The sequence below is a fragment of the Notamacropus eugenii genome, chromosome 2 (assembly GCF_028372415.1).
Source record: "Notamacropus eugenii isolate mMacEug1 chromosome 2, mMacEug1.pri_v2, whole genome shotgun sequence".
Taxonomy (NCBI): Eukaryota; Metazoa; Chordata; class Mammalia; order Diprotodontia; family Macropodidae; genus Notamacropus; species Notamacropus eugenii.
In genome coordinates, this window is record NC_092873.1 from 505232397 (window position 1) to 505252159 (window position 19763).

At 47.0% G+C, this 19763-nt stretch overlaps 1 protein-coding gene across 5 annotated transcripts in view; it reads left to right on the forward strand.

Moving 5' to 3' along the window:
- ST3GAL3 (ST3 beta-galactoside alpha-2,3-sialyltransferase 3) overlaps positions 1-19763 on the forward strand; it is a 134049-nt gene that overhangs the window by 58545 nt on the left and 55741 nt on the right. For all 5 annotated transcript variants that reach the window (XM_072649158.1, XM_072649159.1, XM_072649160.1 and 2 more), the window contains one exon: positions 12877-12969. In XM_072649158.1, the coding sequence (XP_072505259.1) occupies positions 12877-12969 (93 nt within the window). The remainder of the gene's footprint in view (positions 1-12876; positions 12970-19763) is intronic.

Genomic DNA, 19763 nt, shown 5'->3' on the forward strand with positions numbered 1-19763 from the left:
ATTTGGAAGTTTAGCACTTGGGCTCAAATCCCAGCTCTGCCACTTACTACTTGTGTGGGGAATGGAAAGTGGATTTGATAGCCTGACCCGCATCTATTCTGCTCTAATTGGCCTTTCCTACCACGGCCAGATTGATCTTCCTGATGCTTTGTGCCTATTGGCAGCCCCCCAAGTCTCTGGGAGAGTCATCCAGATTCAAAATACTTTGCATGTCCATAACTCTTAAAACTATAGTTCACAAGCCCCCACCAAGGTGTTTTCCTTTTCTAATCATCTAGAAGGCACAGTTACTTCAGAGAAAAGGCATTTAATGAAACAATAGTAAAAAAATCAATGGGAAAAGATTTCTTCCGTTTGTGTTATGGTTTATCACAAAGTCTTGTTTTCTTAGAATATTGGTTTTTCTCATCTGGTGACCCAGAGAATGTCTATCCCTGGTACCAGTCAGTCTCATAAGAACAAAATAGAATGTGCCCTCATCTAGTTAATGTCCTCAGGCTCAATCTTTCCTTTGGACCCCAGTCGCTGTGCTAGCCCACTCTGGCTCCTGGTGATCATTCCATGTTCTTCCCAGTTTGAATCCCTGAAAACTAAGCTATAACCAGGGAGGTGATGGTGACTGGCCTAATCGCTACCGTCAGCTCCAGGGTTCAGAGTTCCCTAGTTTTCCCATCCTGAGCTTCTTTTGTTCTCCATGTAAATGAGTGGGCCTGCCCAGGGGCCAACGTCATTTCCTCTTCTGCTTGCTGGGACGTCTACCCCGACACATACTGTGTAAAGTACAGGCATCTTTGCCTGGCATCCACTGTTGGACATCCTGCCCCATGCCCTTCCCCACAATGAGGCCCCCAAGTAATGAAGGGGTTGGGACCTGGGGCCCAGCTTTCTCCCCAGGTGCTGCTCCCCCAAATCCACAGGGAACCAAAGTGAGTTAGAAGGAATCCCAACAATGTGAACTGATTCCAGTAGTCAATGAAGAGTCACTGGCTGTATGCAGGCAGCATCTAGACAAAGTTGAGGATGTTGACAGCTGTTTTCGACACAAAAGTGGGATTTTTCTTGTCCCCTTTTCCCCTTGTCTATACTTTGCTTCCCCCTCCCAGGAGGCTAGGAATACCCTCCCCCCCCCCCCCCCCCCCCCCCGCCCTTATTTCTCCTCAGCCTTTCAAGCCCAGCTACGCTCTGGTGCACTCTCCTCCAGGAAGCCTGCCCTCCCTTGCACTCCTCCCCCACGTGTTGGCTGGCTGGCATCTTGTGTTTTCTAGTTGAGAGTTTACGCACCCTCTAGGGCCTGGCTCTCCTCAGAACCACAGCAGGCATTTAATGTATGTCATGCTTTTTGTCTTTGGGGGTTGGACAAGAAAGAGCCCAGAAAACGATGGAGTCAGCCAAGGGCCCACACTCCTCCTTGCCCTCCTGTGGGAGTGCATTTGGGGTGTGGGCTGGAGTATGGGAGCTCTGGTCGGGGTGCAGCCTCACCTGGACCCTTCCCTCCTGCTCATCCCTGAGGGCATTCTGCTTCTGCTTCTTTTCTCTCTCCCACTTCTAGGCCTGACTTGCCAAGCCTCTCCATTGTACGTACCCCAGACCTAGAGCTTGGTCACCAGTCCCAGATCAATTTTCATCTTCTACAAGGATTAACATCAGCCCTGAGGCCAAGTCCCCAGGGCCTTAAGTAGTGTAGGAGAATTGGGAGAAGCTGTATTACGGCAAGGATTCAATTGCCCAAGTATTTACCAGCTCCTCTTGTATGACCAGACATTTCTGCACTCAGAGAGGGCATGTGCCCTCTGGGAACTTAAACTCAAACAGATAAATGACCATATTTGGGGAGAAAGCCAGCACCAGCTAGGAATAATCTGAGGAGACTCCCCTTGGGGGCGATGCCAGACCTGAGCCTTGAAGGAAGTAGATCTTTGTGTGTTTTTTAAAGGAAAGGAGATCAACAATTTTATTGACAGCAAAAGCCAGGGGAGAAATCAATCCACATTGCTGCTCAGAACATACCTGTGCCATCGTTACAGATAATCTTCAAACACCATTTCCTTAATTCTACCTCGTCTCTTTTTTTTTCTCCTTTCCCTCCCCAACCTATCGAGAAGGCACAAAAAGAAAGGAGGTCAAATGAGTTCGTAGTCAAACCAGATGCTTTCTTGCACTGGCCATAGCTGCTGTATGTCCCTTCCCCCAGCATGCACCTGCACTCTGAGACCCTCCCCTCTTTGACTGGAGGCAGGCAGGAGTTTCATCAGGAATCCCCTGGACCCATGCTGTGCTCAGAGTTCTGAAGTCTTTCAGAACTGCTTAAGTTTACAATAATGTTGTTATTGTACAAACGGTTCTCCTGGTTCTGCTTGCTTCACCCTGCATCAGTTCATACAAGCCTTCCTAGATTTCTCTGAAACCATCCCCTGGAAATTTGTTGGGCACTAGAAAGACAAGAACTAAATGGCAAAAACCCTCTGACCTCAAGAAACCTCCTTTCTCTGGGTCAAGTCTCCATGTGGATGCTGCTCGTGCAACTCTGTTTTTGGAAAATTGCTTTTCAGTTTTTCTGATGGCTCTCTTGCCTCCAGGCCTTTGCTAATACTATGCCCTATGTTTGAAAGGTCCTTTTTCCTTCCCTTTGCCTATTAAATGCCCTTATACCTCCCCCAACAAAAACCCCACTGGCCAGTCCAAGGATCATTTCCCTGGTATCTCAGTCTCCCTAGTGCCTGCCCCAGTGCTCTGTAAGGCAGGCAGACTGACCTCTTATCAGGCCTGGAGCACTGCTGGCAGACCTGACCTGGTTCCCCCAGGCCTCCCCTTCCCTCTCACTTAAGGAGCGTTTCCGGTTGGAACAAGCAGCTCCCAGACTTATTTCAAGTATCTTTAGTGAAGTACAGAGAGAAAATGAAGTCAGTCCTCCTGTCCTCCCCCAGGGAAGGCTCAGCTTTCCAGGTATCAGGCAGAAGAAATGACTTTTTAGAAACTCTTTAAGGACTATTCTCTTACTAAGTGAACAAGCATTTCATTTCAGTCAATCAATTGGCAAACATTTATCTATTGGCCTCCAGGCTCTTCCTCTGTGCCAGGCATTAGGAATGTAAAGAAGGGCACAAGCAGCCCTTGCCCTGGAACCCTCTTTCCAGTAGGGGAGAGTGACAGTGTGTAAACCACCAGGGACCATTGAGATCCCCACCCCAAGGAGATGGGAGGCAATCTGAGAGGAGAAGGATTTTACCCATTTGAGATTGGATCTGCTTCTAGCCACTGTCAGCCCTATCTGTGCCCAGACCTGCCCAGGTCAGAGCCCTGGGTAGGCCCCCACTTGTCACTGGAGTCAGTGCCAGCTGGAACCTTTTATATGAAGGCTTGGGAAGCCCAGGAGGCTGGATCCCACTCCCCTCTACCCCAGGGCCTAGCAGTGGCCACAGGAGAACTGGGAACCCAGAGCAGCAGCAGATGTTTTGAAGTGAATGGGGGCATTGAGGCACCCTGACATGCAGTGACTGATCTCTGTCTCCTGCCTGGGCTCCATGGAACCAGCGACCTGACAAGAGATTGAAGGCCTTCTCATGGTGTCTCTTGGTAATGTCTGTGCCCCCAGTGCCCATGCTTGGCCTCTCCTGCTGGGCCTCATTTACCTATCCCTGATGCCTGGATCTTCTCCAAGCTGGAGCCACATGACAGGACAAGGAATTCAAGAGCACAGGATGGTATAGAGTTGAACAGGTTCACCAAGGGGTTGCAATAGGAAAGGGAAGCTAGGGCAGCACCCATTACCTGAGAAATATGTGATGGAGGTAGAGGGAGAGTCTGGACAGGGTAAAGGGAGCAAGGGTGATTGACTCCCCCACAGTGACTGGTCAGTCATCAAGCATCTCTTAAGCACCTAGGCATAAGCACCTGTGTTCAGCGTGAGGGACTGGGGAAGGGAATAAGCATTTATGTAACACTTACAGTGTACCGAACGCTGTGCTAAGCACTCTTCACAAATAAGACCTCATTTGGTCCTCACAGGAATCCTGGGAAGTAAGTGCTGTTATTCTCTCTATTTTACACCTGGGGAAACTGAGGCAAATAGGTTAAGTGCCTTTCTCGGCGTCATGTAGCTAGTAGATGTCTGAATCCAGATGTGAACTCAAGTCTTCCTGATTCCAGGTGCAGCACTCTAACCACTGGGCCACCAGCTATTTGTACAAAGACAGGCAAAAGACAGCGAGTTGGGGATATGATATAAGGTGCAGCCCAGAGAATGGAAAGAGGGGGAGAAGAAACTTGAAATGAAAGGAAATGTGCTAACTATAACTCAGAAATTCCAGAGGGCACGGTGGAAAAGGCAGGCAGACATGAAGTGGGCTCTGGAAGGGGCAGGGCTGGGGGAGATGGGAAGGAGAAGTTCAGCGGGGGCAGCTGGGGACCAGGAGAGCAGTGTGCACAGTAGCAGCAGCACTGGGTAGTGATCGACTTTGATAGGCTTGGCTCTTCTCAGCAATGCCAGGACCTGAGGCAGTGCCACAAGACTCAGGATGAAGAGTGCATCCACATCCAGAGGAAGAACCTTGGACTCTGAGTGCAGAATAAAGTCGACTCTTCTCTCTCTCTCTCTTTTTTGTTTCTTCTTTCTCATGGTTCCTCCCATTGGTGCCATTTCTTCTTTACAACATGGCAAATATGTCTAATATGAATGTATATGTAGAGCCTATGTCAGATAGCTCACCATCTTGGGGTGGCGGAGAAAATTTGGAACTCAAAATCTTATGGAAGTGAATGTTGAAAACGGAAAATAAATAATTAATATTAAAAAAAGAACTCAGGTCAAGAGCCTGGCTACCCACCCACCCACCCATCTATCTGCCTGCCCTCTGGTAGCCTCTTTCTGGCACTGTGGACTTTCACAAGTCCTCTGGGAGGAGAGCTCTTGGTTTTGGTTAATGCCTGGCTTTTGTCAAAGCCCAGCTTTCCACATATTCCAGTCCCATATCTGAGCCCAGGTTTTGTGAACTCCCTCCCTCACGTCTCCTCCTGGAAGCCTGGGCTGCTCCTACTGTAAGCAGGAACAGATGGGGGTACTCCATCCACTGCAGTGCCTCTCTGTTCTTTCTCCCTCTCACTTCTCTCTCTCTCTTTTCACTTTCTTCTCTTTCTCCTTCCTCCCCCCCTCTTTCTCCCCCTCTCCCTTTCCTCCTCTTCATGTCCTCCTTTTTTCCTATTCTCTCTCCTTTCCTCCTCCCCTCTCTCTTCTTTTTCTCTTCCTCCCTCCTCCCTTTCTCCCTTTCCTTTCTCTCCTGCCCCCTCCTCTTCTTCCCCCCCTTTTCCCTTTCGCCCTCCTTTCCTCTCTCTCCCGCCTTCTCTGCCCTCCTTCCTTTCTATTCTACATTCCCTCAGAGCCTGATCCTCCCTTTTATGGAAGAGATGCTTACCCTCGAAAAGCTGGAGGCTGGCTTCTCTTTGTTTCCTTGCTTAGAGGCTCCTGGTCTGTTCCCGACATGTGAGCTTTGCCTTAATAGAAGGCAGACTCAGTGACTTTCTTAATTCAATGCTTCCTCCTTGTCATGCTGTTGTGGCCTCCTGCATGTCTGGCTGAAACCTAGGTTGGGGTTGGAGCCTTGAGCTGGGACTCAGCTGTTTAGGACACTGAATTCCCAGAATAGCCTAGTTGAAAAGTCCTGTGGAGGGCTTCAGTCAAGCCTGCACCTGATGAGGAATCCCCTTCATGGCACCCCTAATCAATGGGTACCCCACCTCAGCTTGAAGAGTCGCCAGGCCAGGGAGCTCACTAGTTTCCAAATCAGTGCATTCCCCTTGTGGGCAGCTCTGGTTGCTGGAGCAGACCACTGATTGGGATCCTGTTGGCCTTGGCTTCCTAGATTGGGTTTTCTTTGCCTTGGTCATCCATGTTCTCTGTGTCAGCATTTGACTAAACAAATCACCCCTGCTAAGAAGATCTAAGGGTGGATCCTGGGTCATCCCTCTCCCCTCTCCTTGTTGGTATCCTGGGTGGCTGGGAGAGGGCAGAGGGGGCCATCTCAGAGACAAGAAGTATGTGTATGTGTGTGTGGGGGGCAGGACTCCTATGTCAGAACCCAGGGCCAAGACCAGACTTCTTTGGTCACCATGTGAATGAAGATTGGAGATGGACTTTTACAAAGGGTGCATGAGGCAGGGTACACAAGTATATACTGTGGTCCTGTGAGGTCCCTGTGACCCCACTGATTCAGGAATTCCCTCCCATGGTGCAGATTGTAGCCCTTGTCCTCCCAAAAGTTAGAATCGGGGGACCATGCAACATGTGAGGACCCCTGAGGGACCGAGCCCTCTGGCCACCCTCCTCTTGTCATGTGATCAGCTGCCTTCTCTTCCTGTCACAGGGTTCTGTGATGGTGTCCTTTATTCCTGTTTGCCTTTAATTTTCCATTGACTTTGGGTAGCAACTCTTTCTGCCGACCATGGGCCTATGTCTCCAGCCCTCTGACTGATGCTCATCTTTAGAAACTGATGTCTTCTGTGCTCCATTAATGTACAACAATGACAGCAGAGTATCAGTCCTGAAAAGATGGGCCTCAGGTTGGGGGTAAGAACAGTGCATTGCATTTCCTGAAAGCAACCCAGCCCACTGTCGTCTTCCTGTTTAGCTCAGGGCTTTGCTTGCTCTCCACCTGTCCTGTCCATGCCAGATACACACATTGTTGGACAGGCTCCATGGGTCATTCATCCAAATGTATGCTGAGCTCTAGGCAACAGATATTCTTCATCCGCTTGGTTTTTCCTGTGTGGATGGAAACTCCTCTGTGTGGATCCAGATCTCTTCCAGGAGCCTCCACAGGGTTCTGGGGTGTGATGCATTTGTACTGTGTCATCGGCAAACAGCGGTGTCTGGGAGGCCCCACTGTTCACAAGGATTCAGTGCTGAGTCCAAGTTGCAGAGAGATGAGGAAGTAAGTGCCATGCGGAGATTCTGGAAAGGTGGACCGAAGCCAGTGTGGGAAGGGCCTTAGACAGCAAACAGAAAAGTCTATTTTCTCCTAGAGCCAGGAGGGAGTCCCTGGAGCCCGGGAAGCTTTCTTCTGTGATTTCCGGAAATGTTATGTTCAGATTCTTTTGTTTTTGCTAAATTTCTGGGATGTCAATGGTTCTGAGACTGCTGCTTCAGGTTACCCTGTAGGGAAGTCTCTTGACTGAATATTTTAACAAAAATGTTCACAACTCAGTTTCTTTTAAAAAGCTTTTACAGATGCTTGTTGTTTTTATACTATAGTCATTTAAGAGCAGTAAGCAAAGCCTATGACTATAGTGTAGGCAGCATTCTCCCCCACTGTCCCCCACCTTTCTCCAGAGAGTAGAGAAGTGCTCTTCATGTGTTCGCCAGGCCTTATCTTATTCAAAGGTTGGTTACTGTCAGTGAACATAATTTGCAAAGCACTGGCCTTGTCTTCCTCTCCCTCCTCCTCCTCCCTATATGAAGTAGAGGCCATGCAAGGGCTACCAGACTTCTGATAGATATGGGAATTGAGGCTCAGAGTGATTAAATGATTTATCTGGGGCTGGAGCCAGGATTTGAACCCACACCTTTCCTGACTCCAAGCCCAGTAGTCAGTCTCTTCTATTCTTCTCTGGAGAATTCAGGGATTTCTTGATCCTCTGTTCCCCTGCCCATGGATCAGGGCATTCTGTCTGCTGATGTGCTGAGTCTGTGGATGGTTGAGCATCTCACTCCTTTCTCTCTCTTGGTCTTCTTCCTGATGGCTTGCCGCCAGTCTTCCTTGTTCCCACCTTTGATATTTTCCTCCCTCCAAGTTCTGCCTGCATTCAGTCTTGGGATTTTCTGGCCAGTCGTCCTTGCCCCCTTCCTTCAGAAAGGTCATTTTCCTATCAGCCCTTTGGTTCTGCTTTGGTCGCTTTGTCACTTGTTCTGGAGGATTCTACAATTTGGGGCAGCACTTGGCGCTTCTTGGCTCATTTAATTTGATGTTGATCTCAGTTTCCCATGAGACATTTGTAATTTTTCTTCTCTTTGGTAAGTTACTTATTGAGAAATATTGGAAGCAGCCAACTCCCAGGATCCTCTCACTCATTCCACTGTCTTAAGGAGTTTACAGCTAAGGTATCCCATCAGGCATGAGGACAGCTGTCCCACTGAGTCGAGAGCACCCCTCATCCTGTTACTGGCCCCCTTGACCTTATCAATTCTCATTTCAGATTCTAAGCCAGTCAGAGGGTGTGGTCTGATATTTTCTCATAAAATCCTAGGAATGCACAATCTCATTCATTAATCAGCACTGAGCCCTCACTGTATCTTATTAAACAAACTGGAGAGACCTTTCCCCCCATAAGCTTTTGTTCATTCCCTCATCTCAAACACCTTAATCTCATAAACTGAAACAAGCATCACTGTTGCTGGATATGCAATTTATTAGCCATGTAACAAACAAAATGCATTCATCAGGTGAGTATTTAAATGTTTATTCTGTCATAAATAAATACTTCAACAACGTATCACTGTGAGAAAGATCGCAGTCAGAGTCACTTCTAAATATGAACTGTAACTGCTGACTTTTTTTTTTTTTTATTAATTTTTTTATTTTTTTTAATGTTTAACAATCACTGCCATACAATTGCGATTTTATCCCTCCCCACCCACCCCCCACTACCTCCCTCCCTCCCCACGACTGCATACAATTCTGTATAGATTCTACATATACTTTCCTATTGAGTATATTTTCACTATCGTCATGCTATGTAGTCAGACTAGGATAAATGAAAGAATCCGTATAACAAATCAGAACATGATACACAAACAGATACACATACACAAACATGATCTGCTACATTATGTGAGTGACTTCCATATTTCTCTCTCTGAGTGTGGAAGGCTTTTTGCCTTGAGGTCCACCATTGGGATTTTTTTTTTTTTTCAGAAGTTCTTGTGTTATTACAAAAATCTAAGTCTACCAGAAAAAACTCTCACACACTGTGGTTGTTGCTGTGCATAAAGTTCTCCTGGTTCTGCTCCTTTCACTCAGCATCAGGTCATATAAGTCCTTCCAGGCCTCTCTGAAGTCTTCTTGTTCATCATTTCTTATGGCACAATAGTACTCCATTACATTCATATACCATAATTTATTCAGCCATTCCCCAATTGATGGACATCCCCTTGACTTCCAGTTTTTGGCAACTACATAGAGTGCTGCTATAAATATTTTTGTACATGTGGGACCCTTTCCCATTTTTATGATCTCTTGGGGATATAGTCCTAGTAGCGATATTGCTGGGTCAAAGGGTATGCACATTTTTGTAGCCCTTTGGGCATAGTTCCAAATTGCTCTCCAGAATGGTTGGATGCGCTCACAGCTCCACCAACAATGAATTAGTGTTCCAACTCTCCCACATCCTCTCCAACTGCTGACTTTTTAACTCTGGAAATGGACTCCCACCATTCATCTGTCTGAGGATTTCAGACTCTCCAGAATTCTTTTCAAGATGTCTCTTCCCTAGGATAAGAGCTAATATAAATAGCCTCCGAAGGGAGAAGTTTCCTTCGCCTTTTTGTCCTCAGTCCCTCCTGAGCCATGACAGTCTGCACCCTCTCTCCCACGCTTCTATTTCCTCATGAAGATCTAGAAGGAAGATCCAAAGTCTGTGTGGGAATGGAATTCCCACGGCGGCTAGAGTGAGACAAGCACCCAGAAAACTGCAGAGGCCTGTGCGTGCAGAATTGGAAGGGGCCTCAACATCTGCCCAGATTGTGACTACCAGATACACATCACTGAGGGGTCAGCCAGAGCCTTCTTACATACCTTCAGTGATGTGAAGCTCACTACTGCCCGAGTGCATTTCATTTTTGGATATCTCTGCTTGTAAAAATTTTGTTGTGTTGAGTCAAACTCTGACACCTAGCAGCTTCTCCCTGTTGATCCCATGACTAGTCCCCAAGGCCAAGAAGAAAACATCTAACCTTTCTCCATCTGACTGCCATTTGGACATTTGGAGACTGGCAATATATTTTCTTCACATCTTCCCTTGTGTCTTTTATGCTAATTAACTCCTGGCTCCCAGGGCTTAGAGACATATCTAACTACAGTGTTTATGAATAACCTATAACCCAATGGGGAAACACTGACACTTAACCAGATACAAAGAGACATGTAGAAAATGAATGGCTAGTTAAAGATCTGGAGGTTTAAGTGGACCACAAGCTCAGTATGAGACAACAGTGGGAAATGGTAGCCCACCCCCCCAAAAAAAATCTTGGGCTGCACTGAGAGGGGCACCATATCCAAGAAATGGAAAGTGATAGTCCCAGAGTCATCTGCCCATATCAGACTTCATATAGACAATTGGGTTCAGTCAGTAAGCATTTATTAAGCACCTGCTGTGTGCCAAGCACTATATTAAGCCCTGGTGATACAAAGAGAGGCAAAACATAGTCCCTGCCCTCAAGGAGCCCTCACTGGGGAGACTACAGGCAAATAACCGTGTATGTAAGAGGTACAATAAGAAGAAGAAGAGGTAACATTTCTCTGGCACTTTCAGGCCTGCAAAGGGTTTCGCAGGTGTCTGCACCATAAATTCTGGGTCTCCTGGTTTTAAAACATTGCTTAGCCAGAATCCACAAGGAGGGCAGCCCCTCACCCCAGGGCACCCCTGGGTGTTCCCCCTCTCCCCATTTACTGGGAAAGTTCTTCAGGGCTGGGACTGTCTTTTTCCTATTTGTATCCCTAACTCTTAGCGTAATACTCGGCACATAGTAGGAACTTAATAAATGTTTTTTGAATTGAATTACTGAGAGTTGGGGCTTTCTTTTTTGTCTTTGCACCCTCAGTGCTGAGCATAGGATCAGGTGCCAAATTAATGTTTGTTAGGTCAGTCTGTGCTGTTCACATGGTTGCAGAGCTGGGGGCCTTTCCCCTGAAACCTAGGAGGACAATGGGTCTGTGATGTAGGGTCTGATGGATGCTTTCTCAAGAACAAGAGCCCAAAGCTCGGCCAAACATCTGGGGTGGCCTTCGACGTCCTTGTAAGCTATGGCATTTCAGAATTGGGCCTGACAGTGAAATGCTCCCTGTTCAGAAACTCTTGTGGTTTGGGTTACACATGGCCTGGGGGTCCTGCTCCTGTGCAGGGGCTGCTGTGGGGGGTGACTCAGCCAGCTCAACACTCCCCCTATTCTTCTCCTACACAGGCAGCGGCTCATGGCAGTGGCATTTTAATTGAGGAATGGCCTTGACTTTGCCTGTTTGTTGTAAGAGGGAAGTGTGCATTCTGGGGCCAGAGTGGGCACTTCTTTGTGGGGGAGGCTTCTGGACCCTGCTGCTTGGGTTAGAGCACCCAGGATGCCAGGATGAGGAGAGGAGGGAGTTGGGCCTGCCTCATCCCTTCCACTACCTCTGGGGGGAACTAAAGTTGGCTGTCCTCAGGCCTCTGGCTGCATGGCACATATGTGCGCAACACTGTGGGAGACAAGAGACTGAGACAGACCTCTGTCTTCCATGTGTCTTCCCTCAGATGCAGCGATAGGGTTAGATGGACAACAAAGAAGGCATCAGGGTGGTTTGATATCAGGGACCCATCCATCTTCTCTGGTGCCGTATATAGAGGTCAGAAAGACCTAAATTCAAATCTAACTTCAGACGTATACTAGCTGTGTGATCCTGGCAAGTCACCTACTTGCTGCCTGCCTCAGTTTCCTTAACTATACAGTGGGGATAATAATACCATCTATTTCTCAGAGTTGTGAGGATCAAATGAGGTACTTGTGAAATTCTTAGCACAGTGCCTGGAACATAGTAGGTGTTTAATAGTTCTTCCTTTTCATTCCCCGTTCCTGTGGCAGCCTCTCTGACCTCCCCAGCCATAGCCATCAAGAGGACTCCCAGAGGCCCCAGCTGTGTCTGTCCACACAATGGCAGCATCTTCCTGGGCCCCACTGGAGAAAGCTGTAGTGGAGTGTGTGGGTGTCTGAGAATGGCACCCTCCCTTGCTGGGCCCTAGCCTTCCGGAGGGCTCCCAGGGGCCTCTGACTCTTTCTGTCCACATCATGTCAGTATCCTCATGGGTCCCACTGAAGAAACCAGGGCCAAACTGTGGGACTTTCCATGAATACTTCCTTGGGTACTGAGTGCTACCCTGTGGTTATGTCTAGAGGAGGTATGCAGGGCTCCTGCCCATGAAAGGCCTTTGGTCTGAGATGAGCCACTTTTCTCCTGGCAGGGCTAGGGAAGAAGGTGGGAACACTCCCATTGACTCAGGTCTACAAGGTCATTAGATAACCTGGGTTAAGCATCCCAGCAGGTGATCTTTGCAGGAGACTCATGGCCCTTGTTCTGAGCAGTAGACCCCTGGGACTGACTCTTCAATCTTTCCCATTGACCTATTGACTGCACCTTCTGCCACAGCTGCCCACACTCACTGCAGTGGAAGCAGTGCTGGCTTGGAATTCAAGTCTTGTTTCACTCCCTCTGTGATCGTCCCTTCATCTCCCCGGGCCTTTGTTCAGATTTGAATTCATGCTTTCTTGAGTACAGGCAAAATGCTCTACCCTCTACTCCTGACTGTCAGAAAGGTGGTGAACTTCCTGTCACTGGAAGTATTTAAATAGAGGCCAGGGGGCTGCTTGTTAAGGATGGGGGCAAATGGTCAATCCTTGTCATGGTACTTCAGGATCTTTCACTAGAGGCTTTTGGGAGGGAGGGGGCATCTCCAGGCTGGGGACAGTTCAGGACAGATTCTTCAAAAGTCAAAGGTCTTCTGGAAGGACCAGAGACAGTTAGGTAGATCGAGGGAGCACAAGTGGGGACATGCTGTGGGAGATCTCAGACAGTCGCCAGATGTGGACTGGAGTCACAGTGAAGATACTGGGCCTGCTAACTCCTGACTCCTTTTCCCTCACAGGCCTGCAGAATTAGCGACTAAGTATGCCAACTTGTCAGATGGGGCTTGCAAGCCTGGCTACGCATCCGCCCTGATGACAGCCATCTTCCCCAAGTAAGTGCACCCCCGAGATCTACCCCCCTTGACCTGGGGTTCAGAGTCAGCAACGAGACGTTCTCCTCTACCCACATGAGACAAACTCTGGTGACCTCTTGGCTTGGATTTTAGCCCATTATTTGGGTAAGATGAGCCTGCCTCAGGTTGCTCTCTGCCCACTGGGCCTTCCATCCTGTGGCTATCCCCCTTCCTAGGCTTGTGGATAAAGACTGTGGTAAGGAGGTTGGAGCCTGAATGGGCAGCACAGGAGGTGAGGTGCCCATGACCACACTGAGAAACCACCCAAGTTCTGCCTGATGGGACTGTCTGGTCAAAACTGGTTCACAAGAGGTCTGAAAGGACTGACTGCTCTGTCACTGAAAACAATCTTCTCTGAAAGCAACTACTGAGGGCAGGGAGGGAGCAGGGGCCAGATCTGTCTGCGGGCAGCTGACCCGGCTCAGCCTACCGAGCCTTCTGCCAGGGCTCCTTCTGGGGCCTCATCCTTCTGTCTGGCCATGACCAGGGTAGAGGATGGGGGCAAGGAGCACCATTTGCTCTTTCCTAGGGAGAGCAGCCTTGGACTGGGTTTCTGGCTCCTGGTAGCTGTCCACTGTAAGTGGACCTGGCAGAGAGAGGGCTACTTCAAGGCAATTAGGGACAAGAGCATGGAAGTGTATCCTCTGCCAGTCTGTGGAGGTTGGGAAGGAAAAGGGCTCTATGTCTGTCCTTGGCTCATCCTGGGCTGTGACTGCTGGCTGAGAGCTGTGCCCAGTGCCATTTTTTGTGCCCTGGAGACAAAGGGACCTGTCCTCACTGCTGTTCCTCTACCTTCCTGCTAGTCCTTGTGTTAGTATGGGTCTGGGAGGGCCCCTCTAAGCTTCTTGCTCCTATGCACAGTTCAGGAGCCAGATGACCTGGGCAGACATCATTGTGTCCTCTGCTGCCTTGGATTGGCAAGTGGGAACCACATCTGTGATTAGCCTAGCCTGGGTGCTAGTGGTGGGTGTATAGGTCCATGGCCAAGAGAGCCTCCTTGGGCCCACAGGCCTCCTCTGTCTAGGGCAGCCATGCCTGCCTGGGCCTCCGAGCCTTGTCCTGTTGGGCAAGTGGTGGCCAGATAAAAGCTGGAGAGCCCTACCTCCTTGGCCACACCTGTGTGATATTGGCTGTGGATGTCTTGACAGCTGCCTGGTGTAGGTCCTTTGTAAGGACTGGGCTGAAGCCTGCTGTGCCAGGGACTCCAGAGACCTAGTGGATGGAAAATAGGGCAGGAGCAAGTCGAGATTTAGAGGCCTGAAGGAGTTTGGGGCCACAATGGCCACAGAGACCCTCTCACCTTCAGCACCCATGCGCTTGGAGCCCTGATGTCCTGGCTGCCTGTGTGTGCTTGCAGCCCCAGCTGGGGAGCCACATGTCATGTACCACTTGACTGACTGGAGGTGGAGGGAAAGCTGATCCCTGCCCCAGGACTGCTCCCTGGCTGCCATCATGGCCCATCTGCTGAGCAAAGGAGCAAGCAGGGAAGAGGAGCTGGGGAATTGCTAGCTGGGCTGAGAGAATACCTTCCTGGCCCAGGAAAGTGATAGGGGGCCAGAGGCATGGTGCCATGGGCTCTTCAGCTGGGAGGCAAGCCCTGCTGCTGGGCCAATGTCTAAGCTCGGTGCCTTGTCAGTCAGGGAGCAGTGGAGGAAGCCAAAGTAACCAGGTGGCCCTTCTCTGAGCCCCAGTGAGCACAAGAATCATAAGCAGCCCAGGAAGACCCAGAGCCACCCCCATGCCCTGGGCCTTCTGTGCTCTGTCCAGCCCCTGAATGTAGGCCAGGTGCTAAGGTCTCACTCTGGGCTCTGGTAACAGCCATAGCAGCCTTTTGGGCCTCCTTTTAGGAAAGCATGTAATCCAAGTAAGAAAAAGGGAGAGAAGGAAAGGGAGAAGGGAGGGGGGAAGAGAGAAAGAGAGAGAAGGAGAAAGACAGAAGGAGAGAGAGCTAGAGAGAAGAGAGAAAGAGGAGTAAAATAGAGAAAGGGAGAAGAAGGAGAAGAAAGAAAAGAAGCAGGTCCTTGAGGACTCATTTCTCACCTTTTCTCACTAAAATGTGGCCAGGGATTGGGGAGGGGAACTTGTCTTTCCTACTAAGTAGAAGCACATGGCAGAGGGAGGCATATGTTCACATAGCCCGAGAGGGAAGACAGAGGTAGGGTTCCTAACACCTGTTTCCTGAGGGGTGGGGGGTGGATTTAAGTTCTCTCAGGGGGCATGGTCTTGTCCTGGGACTCTTTAGTGAGAAAGAGAGATTTCTGGGATAGCTCCACCTTGCAGCTGACTCCAAAATTTCCTGAATTCAAACCTGAGCAGGAAGATTTCTCCAAGGGGGCTCCTTGAAGGCTGAAGACAACTTGGCTTGGCTTCTGTCCAGTGTCCTGCTGGTGTTACAAGTCTTCTAGGCACCTGAGGGTGCAGTGGATAAAGTACTGGGCCTGAAGTTAGGAAAACCTGAGTTCTAATTCACTTGAGTGTGGGGTTCACGAGAACCTTACGATCCTTTTCAGGTGACATGTCACCACAGCAGCCTAGGGCAGAGCTGCTTGAACTGAAGGGCAAGTCATTCTTCCCTTGGCCCTCTACATCTCCCTGACCCCAGACTCTGCTTTATCCCATCCAGATATCTTCCAGGTAGCCTGAGCCTGGCCAGCTCCCTCTCTGCCCTCTCTTGCTTTCTTTGCTCTGGGAATAGTAATCAAATCAAGAGGATCACTGATCCTGGAAAGGAGCCCCCATTTCTCTCTTCACTCTCCCTGGCTCCCCACTTCTTTCTGCTTGTCATGTCTCTGTTCAAATGTCAGCTCTCCGAGGGCAGGGATTGTTGAGCACAGTTCCTGGTGCCTACTAAATGCTTATGGAAGGATTAAGTGAATACTTGTGTGAAGTTAGGTTTTTAAACTCAATATTCCACAGTAGCTAGAGGCTCCTATAGAAAAGCTATAAACAGGCCCAAATGTGTGGAGGCAGGAACTCACCTGAACTCTTCCGAATTCCCCTCTAAACAACTTCAAAATAATGCCTCAAACTGAACTCTGGAGCAAAAGAAGAAAAAAAGGTCATAGTGAAACAATTTTCCACCACAGCACAATGTAGGAGGTTTGCAGGAAAGATCGGCTACATCAGCCTGGTGACTGGCCCCAGAACTGATTGCAACCAGCAGTAGACCTTGGAGGCAGTTTTATCAGCAGCAGCTTTGGGAGCCCTAAGCCCACAGAAGGTAAGGGGGGGGTTTAGACAACTGATCAGAAAGAGTTGTAGGGGAACCTTTGGTGGTCCTGGTTCAGGATCCTGTTGCATCATCCATACTCAATACCGGGTCTCAGGCTCAGGACAATGAAGAGTACTTGTTCTTGAGGCTACAGGGGAGTGGGGACCTTGTTCACAGTTACTGGGGGGAGAAGAGTGCTTGTGGTCATTCACAAGGGGGCAAGAATCCTCATCTCAGTTTCAAGACAGAAAGGATCTGCTGTAGGAGAGCAGGAAAACTGGTCATAGCTCCAGAAATGCCAGTATTTGTGTCTACAGGGGAACAAAGTCCCTTCCTGAGTAAAGACCAGAGCACAGACCAGGAGAGCAGTGACCATACTTTACAATGCCATCTTGAAGAACCAAAAGCTAATAGACCCCAGAATTAGCTCTGAAAATATCAGCGGGAAAAACCCAGAGCTTGGGACAGTGTTCCCTTTGCCCCATGAGTGGAGCCCAGTTTTAACATAAAGTTTAAAGTCAAGAAATAGGCTTTTAAAAAAATTTTCTTTTTTAATTACAACTGTACAACAGACCATTTTATTCTTGCATCTTTTTAATAGGTTCTTCTTTATATTTTCCCTTCTGATTTTCAACTTGTTAGGATTTAGCTTTATACTCAAGAATCTTTTTGTGATCTTTGTCTAGTTTTGGTCTGGTGATAACTCCCTTACTAGGGTAAATTCTCACATGGACAGTTGTGCCATTAGCTTTTTCTTTCTTTTCCTTTTTTAAAATTAATTAATTAATTAATTAGTTTGTTTTCCGTTTTCTACTTTCACTTCCATATATCTTAGATTTTTTTCCCCCTCCCTGAGACGGTGTGCATTCTTATACAGGTTCTACACATACATTCTTATTAAATATGTTTTCACCTTAGTCATGATGCATAGATAATTAAAATGAATGGAAGAAACCATAAAACAAAACAAAACAAAGCAAAACATAACACAAGAGAAAATGGTCTCTTTCATTCTGCAGTCTAATTCCTTAGTTCTTTCTCTGAATGTGGAAGACATTTTGCCTCAAGAGTCCACTGAGAATTTTTTAGGTCCTTGAGTTGCTGTGAAGGGCTAAGTCTACCAGAAAAATTCCTCTCACACTGTGGTTGTTGCTATGTACAAAGTTCCCCTGGTTCTGCTCCTTTCACTCAGCATCAGTTCATATAAGTCTTTCCAGGCTTCTCTGAAGTCTTTCTGTTCATCATTTCTTATAGTGCAATAGTATTCCATTACATTCATATGCCACAGCTTGTTCAGTCATTCCCCAGTTAATGGGCATCCCCTCTATTTCCAGTTCTTGGCCACCACAAAGAGAGCTGCTGTAAATATTTTTGTACATGTGGGACCCTTTCCCATTTCTATGATCTCTTTGGGATAAAGTCCTAGAAGAGGTATTGCTGGGTCAAAGGGTATGCGCATTTTTGTAGCCCTTTGGGCATAGTTCCTAATTGCTCTCCAGAATGGTTGGACCAGCTTAGAGCTCCACCACAATGAATTAGTATTCCAACTCTCCCACATCTTCTCCAACATTTATCATCTTGTTTTGTCATGTTAGCCAATCTGATAGGTGTGATGTGGTACCTCAGAGATGTTTTGATTAGCATCTCTCTAATCAATAGTGATTTAGAGCATTTTTTCATGACTATAGATAGCTTTAATTTCTTCCTCTGAAAATTGCCTGTTCATATCAATTGGGGAATGACTTGTATTCTTGTACATTTGACTCAGTTCTCTATATATTTTAGAAATGAGGCCTTTATCACAGATACTAGTTGCAAAAATTCTTTCCTAATTTTCTTCTTCCATCCTAATCTTGGTTGCATTGGATTTGGTTGTGCAAAAACTTTTCAGTTTAATGTAATCAAAATTATCCATTTTTGCACTTCATAATCCTTTCTATCTCTTCTTTAGTCAAAAATTCTTCCCTTCTCCATAAATCTGATAAATGCACTATTTCTTGCTCCCCTAATTTGTTTATAGTATCACTCTTTATACCTAGATCTTGTACCCATTTGGACTTTATTCTTGTGCTTGGTGTCAGGCACTGGTCTATGCCTAGTTTCCGCCACACTTTTATCCAGTTTTTCCAGCAATTTTTTGCCAAACAGTTGAGTTGTTATTCCAGAAACTGGGGTCCTTGGGTTTATCAAGCAATAGATTGCTATATTCATTGCCTACTGTGTCTTGAGTACCTAGCCTATTCCACTTATCTACCCTTCTGTTTCTTAACCAGTACCAAGTGGTTTTGATAACTGCTGCTTTATAATACTATTTGAGATCTGGTAGAGTAGATGATGTATTTCTTTCTGTAAATCTGGACTACCTTGCAAATTTGCTGACCATTGTAGTGTCCATGAAACACTTGGAGCTCATCATTCTTCTGGATGGGCATTGAGCAGATGTTGTATTTCTGCCTCAGCTCCTTGGAGAGTGGAGAATGACATGATCATGTAAGGGCCCATTGAAGTGTTTCTTTCTGTTCTTGCTTTGGTCTGAGGTCACGAATAGATTGAACTTCGTTTTAGCACATGAGACCACCTGAAAAGAGACGTGTGCTGCCCAGTACCAGAAATTGAGCCTCTTTTTTTTTTTTTAACTACACACAAATGCAACAAAAGAAAAATGAGCAAAAAACCAAAAACAGAACCTGATCATAAAAAGTTACTATGATGACAAAGAAGATCGAGACACAAACTCAGAAGACAATGATGTCAAAACATCAAAAGCAAAGCCTCAAAGGAAAAAATATGCAAATTGGACACAAAACCCAATAAAAATTCTTGAAAGAGCGCATCAAAGATTACCAAAACCAACCAAAAGAGGTAGAGGAAAAACTGGGAAAAAATGAGAGATTCAAGCAAATTATGAAAAGAGAGACAGCAGCTTGGTAAAAGAGGCACAAAACTACTGAAGAAAATAATACCTTAAAAACCACAATTGGCTATATGGCAAAAGAGGCACAAAAATCCACTAAAGAAAAGAACTCCTTAAAAAGCAGAATTGGTCAAGTGGAAAAAGAGGGAGTACTAAAGCTCACTAAAGAAAATAATTCCTTAATTAGGATTGGGCAAGTGGAAGCCAATGACTCCATGAGACAAGAAGAAATAATAAAATGGCTAAAAATGAAAAAAAAAGAAGAAAATGTGAACTATCTTATTGGAAAAATAACTGACCTGGGAAAAAGATTAATGTGAGGTAATTATTGGAAGTATTGGACTACTTGAAAGCCATGATCAAAAATAGAGCTTAAACATCATCTTTCAAGAAAGTATTGTGGAAAACTGCCCTGATATCCTAGAATCAAAGGGTAAAATACAAATTTAAAGAATCCACCAATCACTTCCTGAAAGAGATCCCAAAATGAAAACTCCCAGGAATATTATTGCCAAATTCCAGAGCTCTGAGATCAAGGAAAAAATATTGGAAGCAGCCAGAAAGAAACAGTTCAAATATTGTAGAGCCAGTCAAGATCACACAAGATTTAGCAGTTTGCACTTTAAAGGAGTGGAAAACTTGGAATAT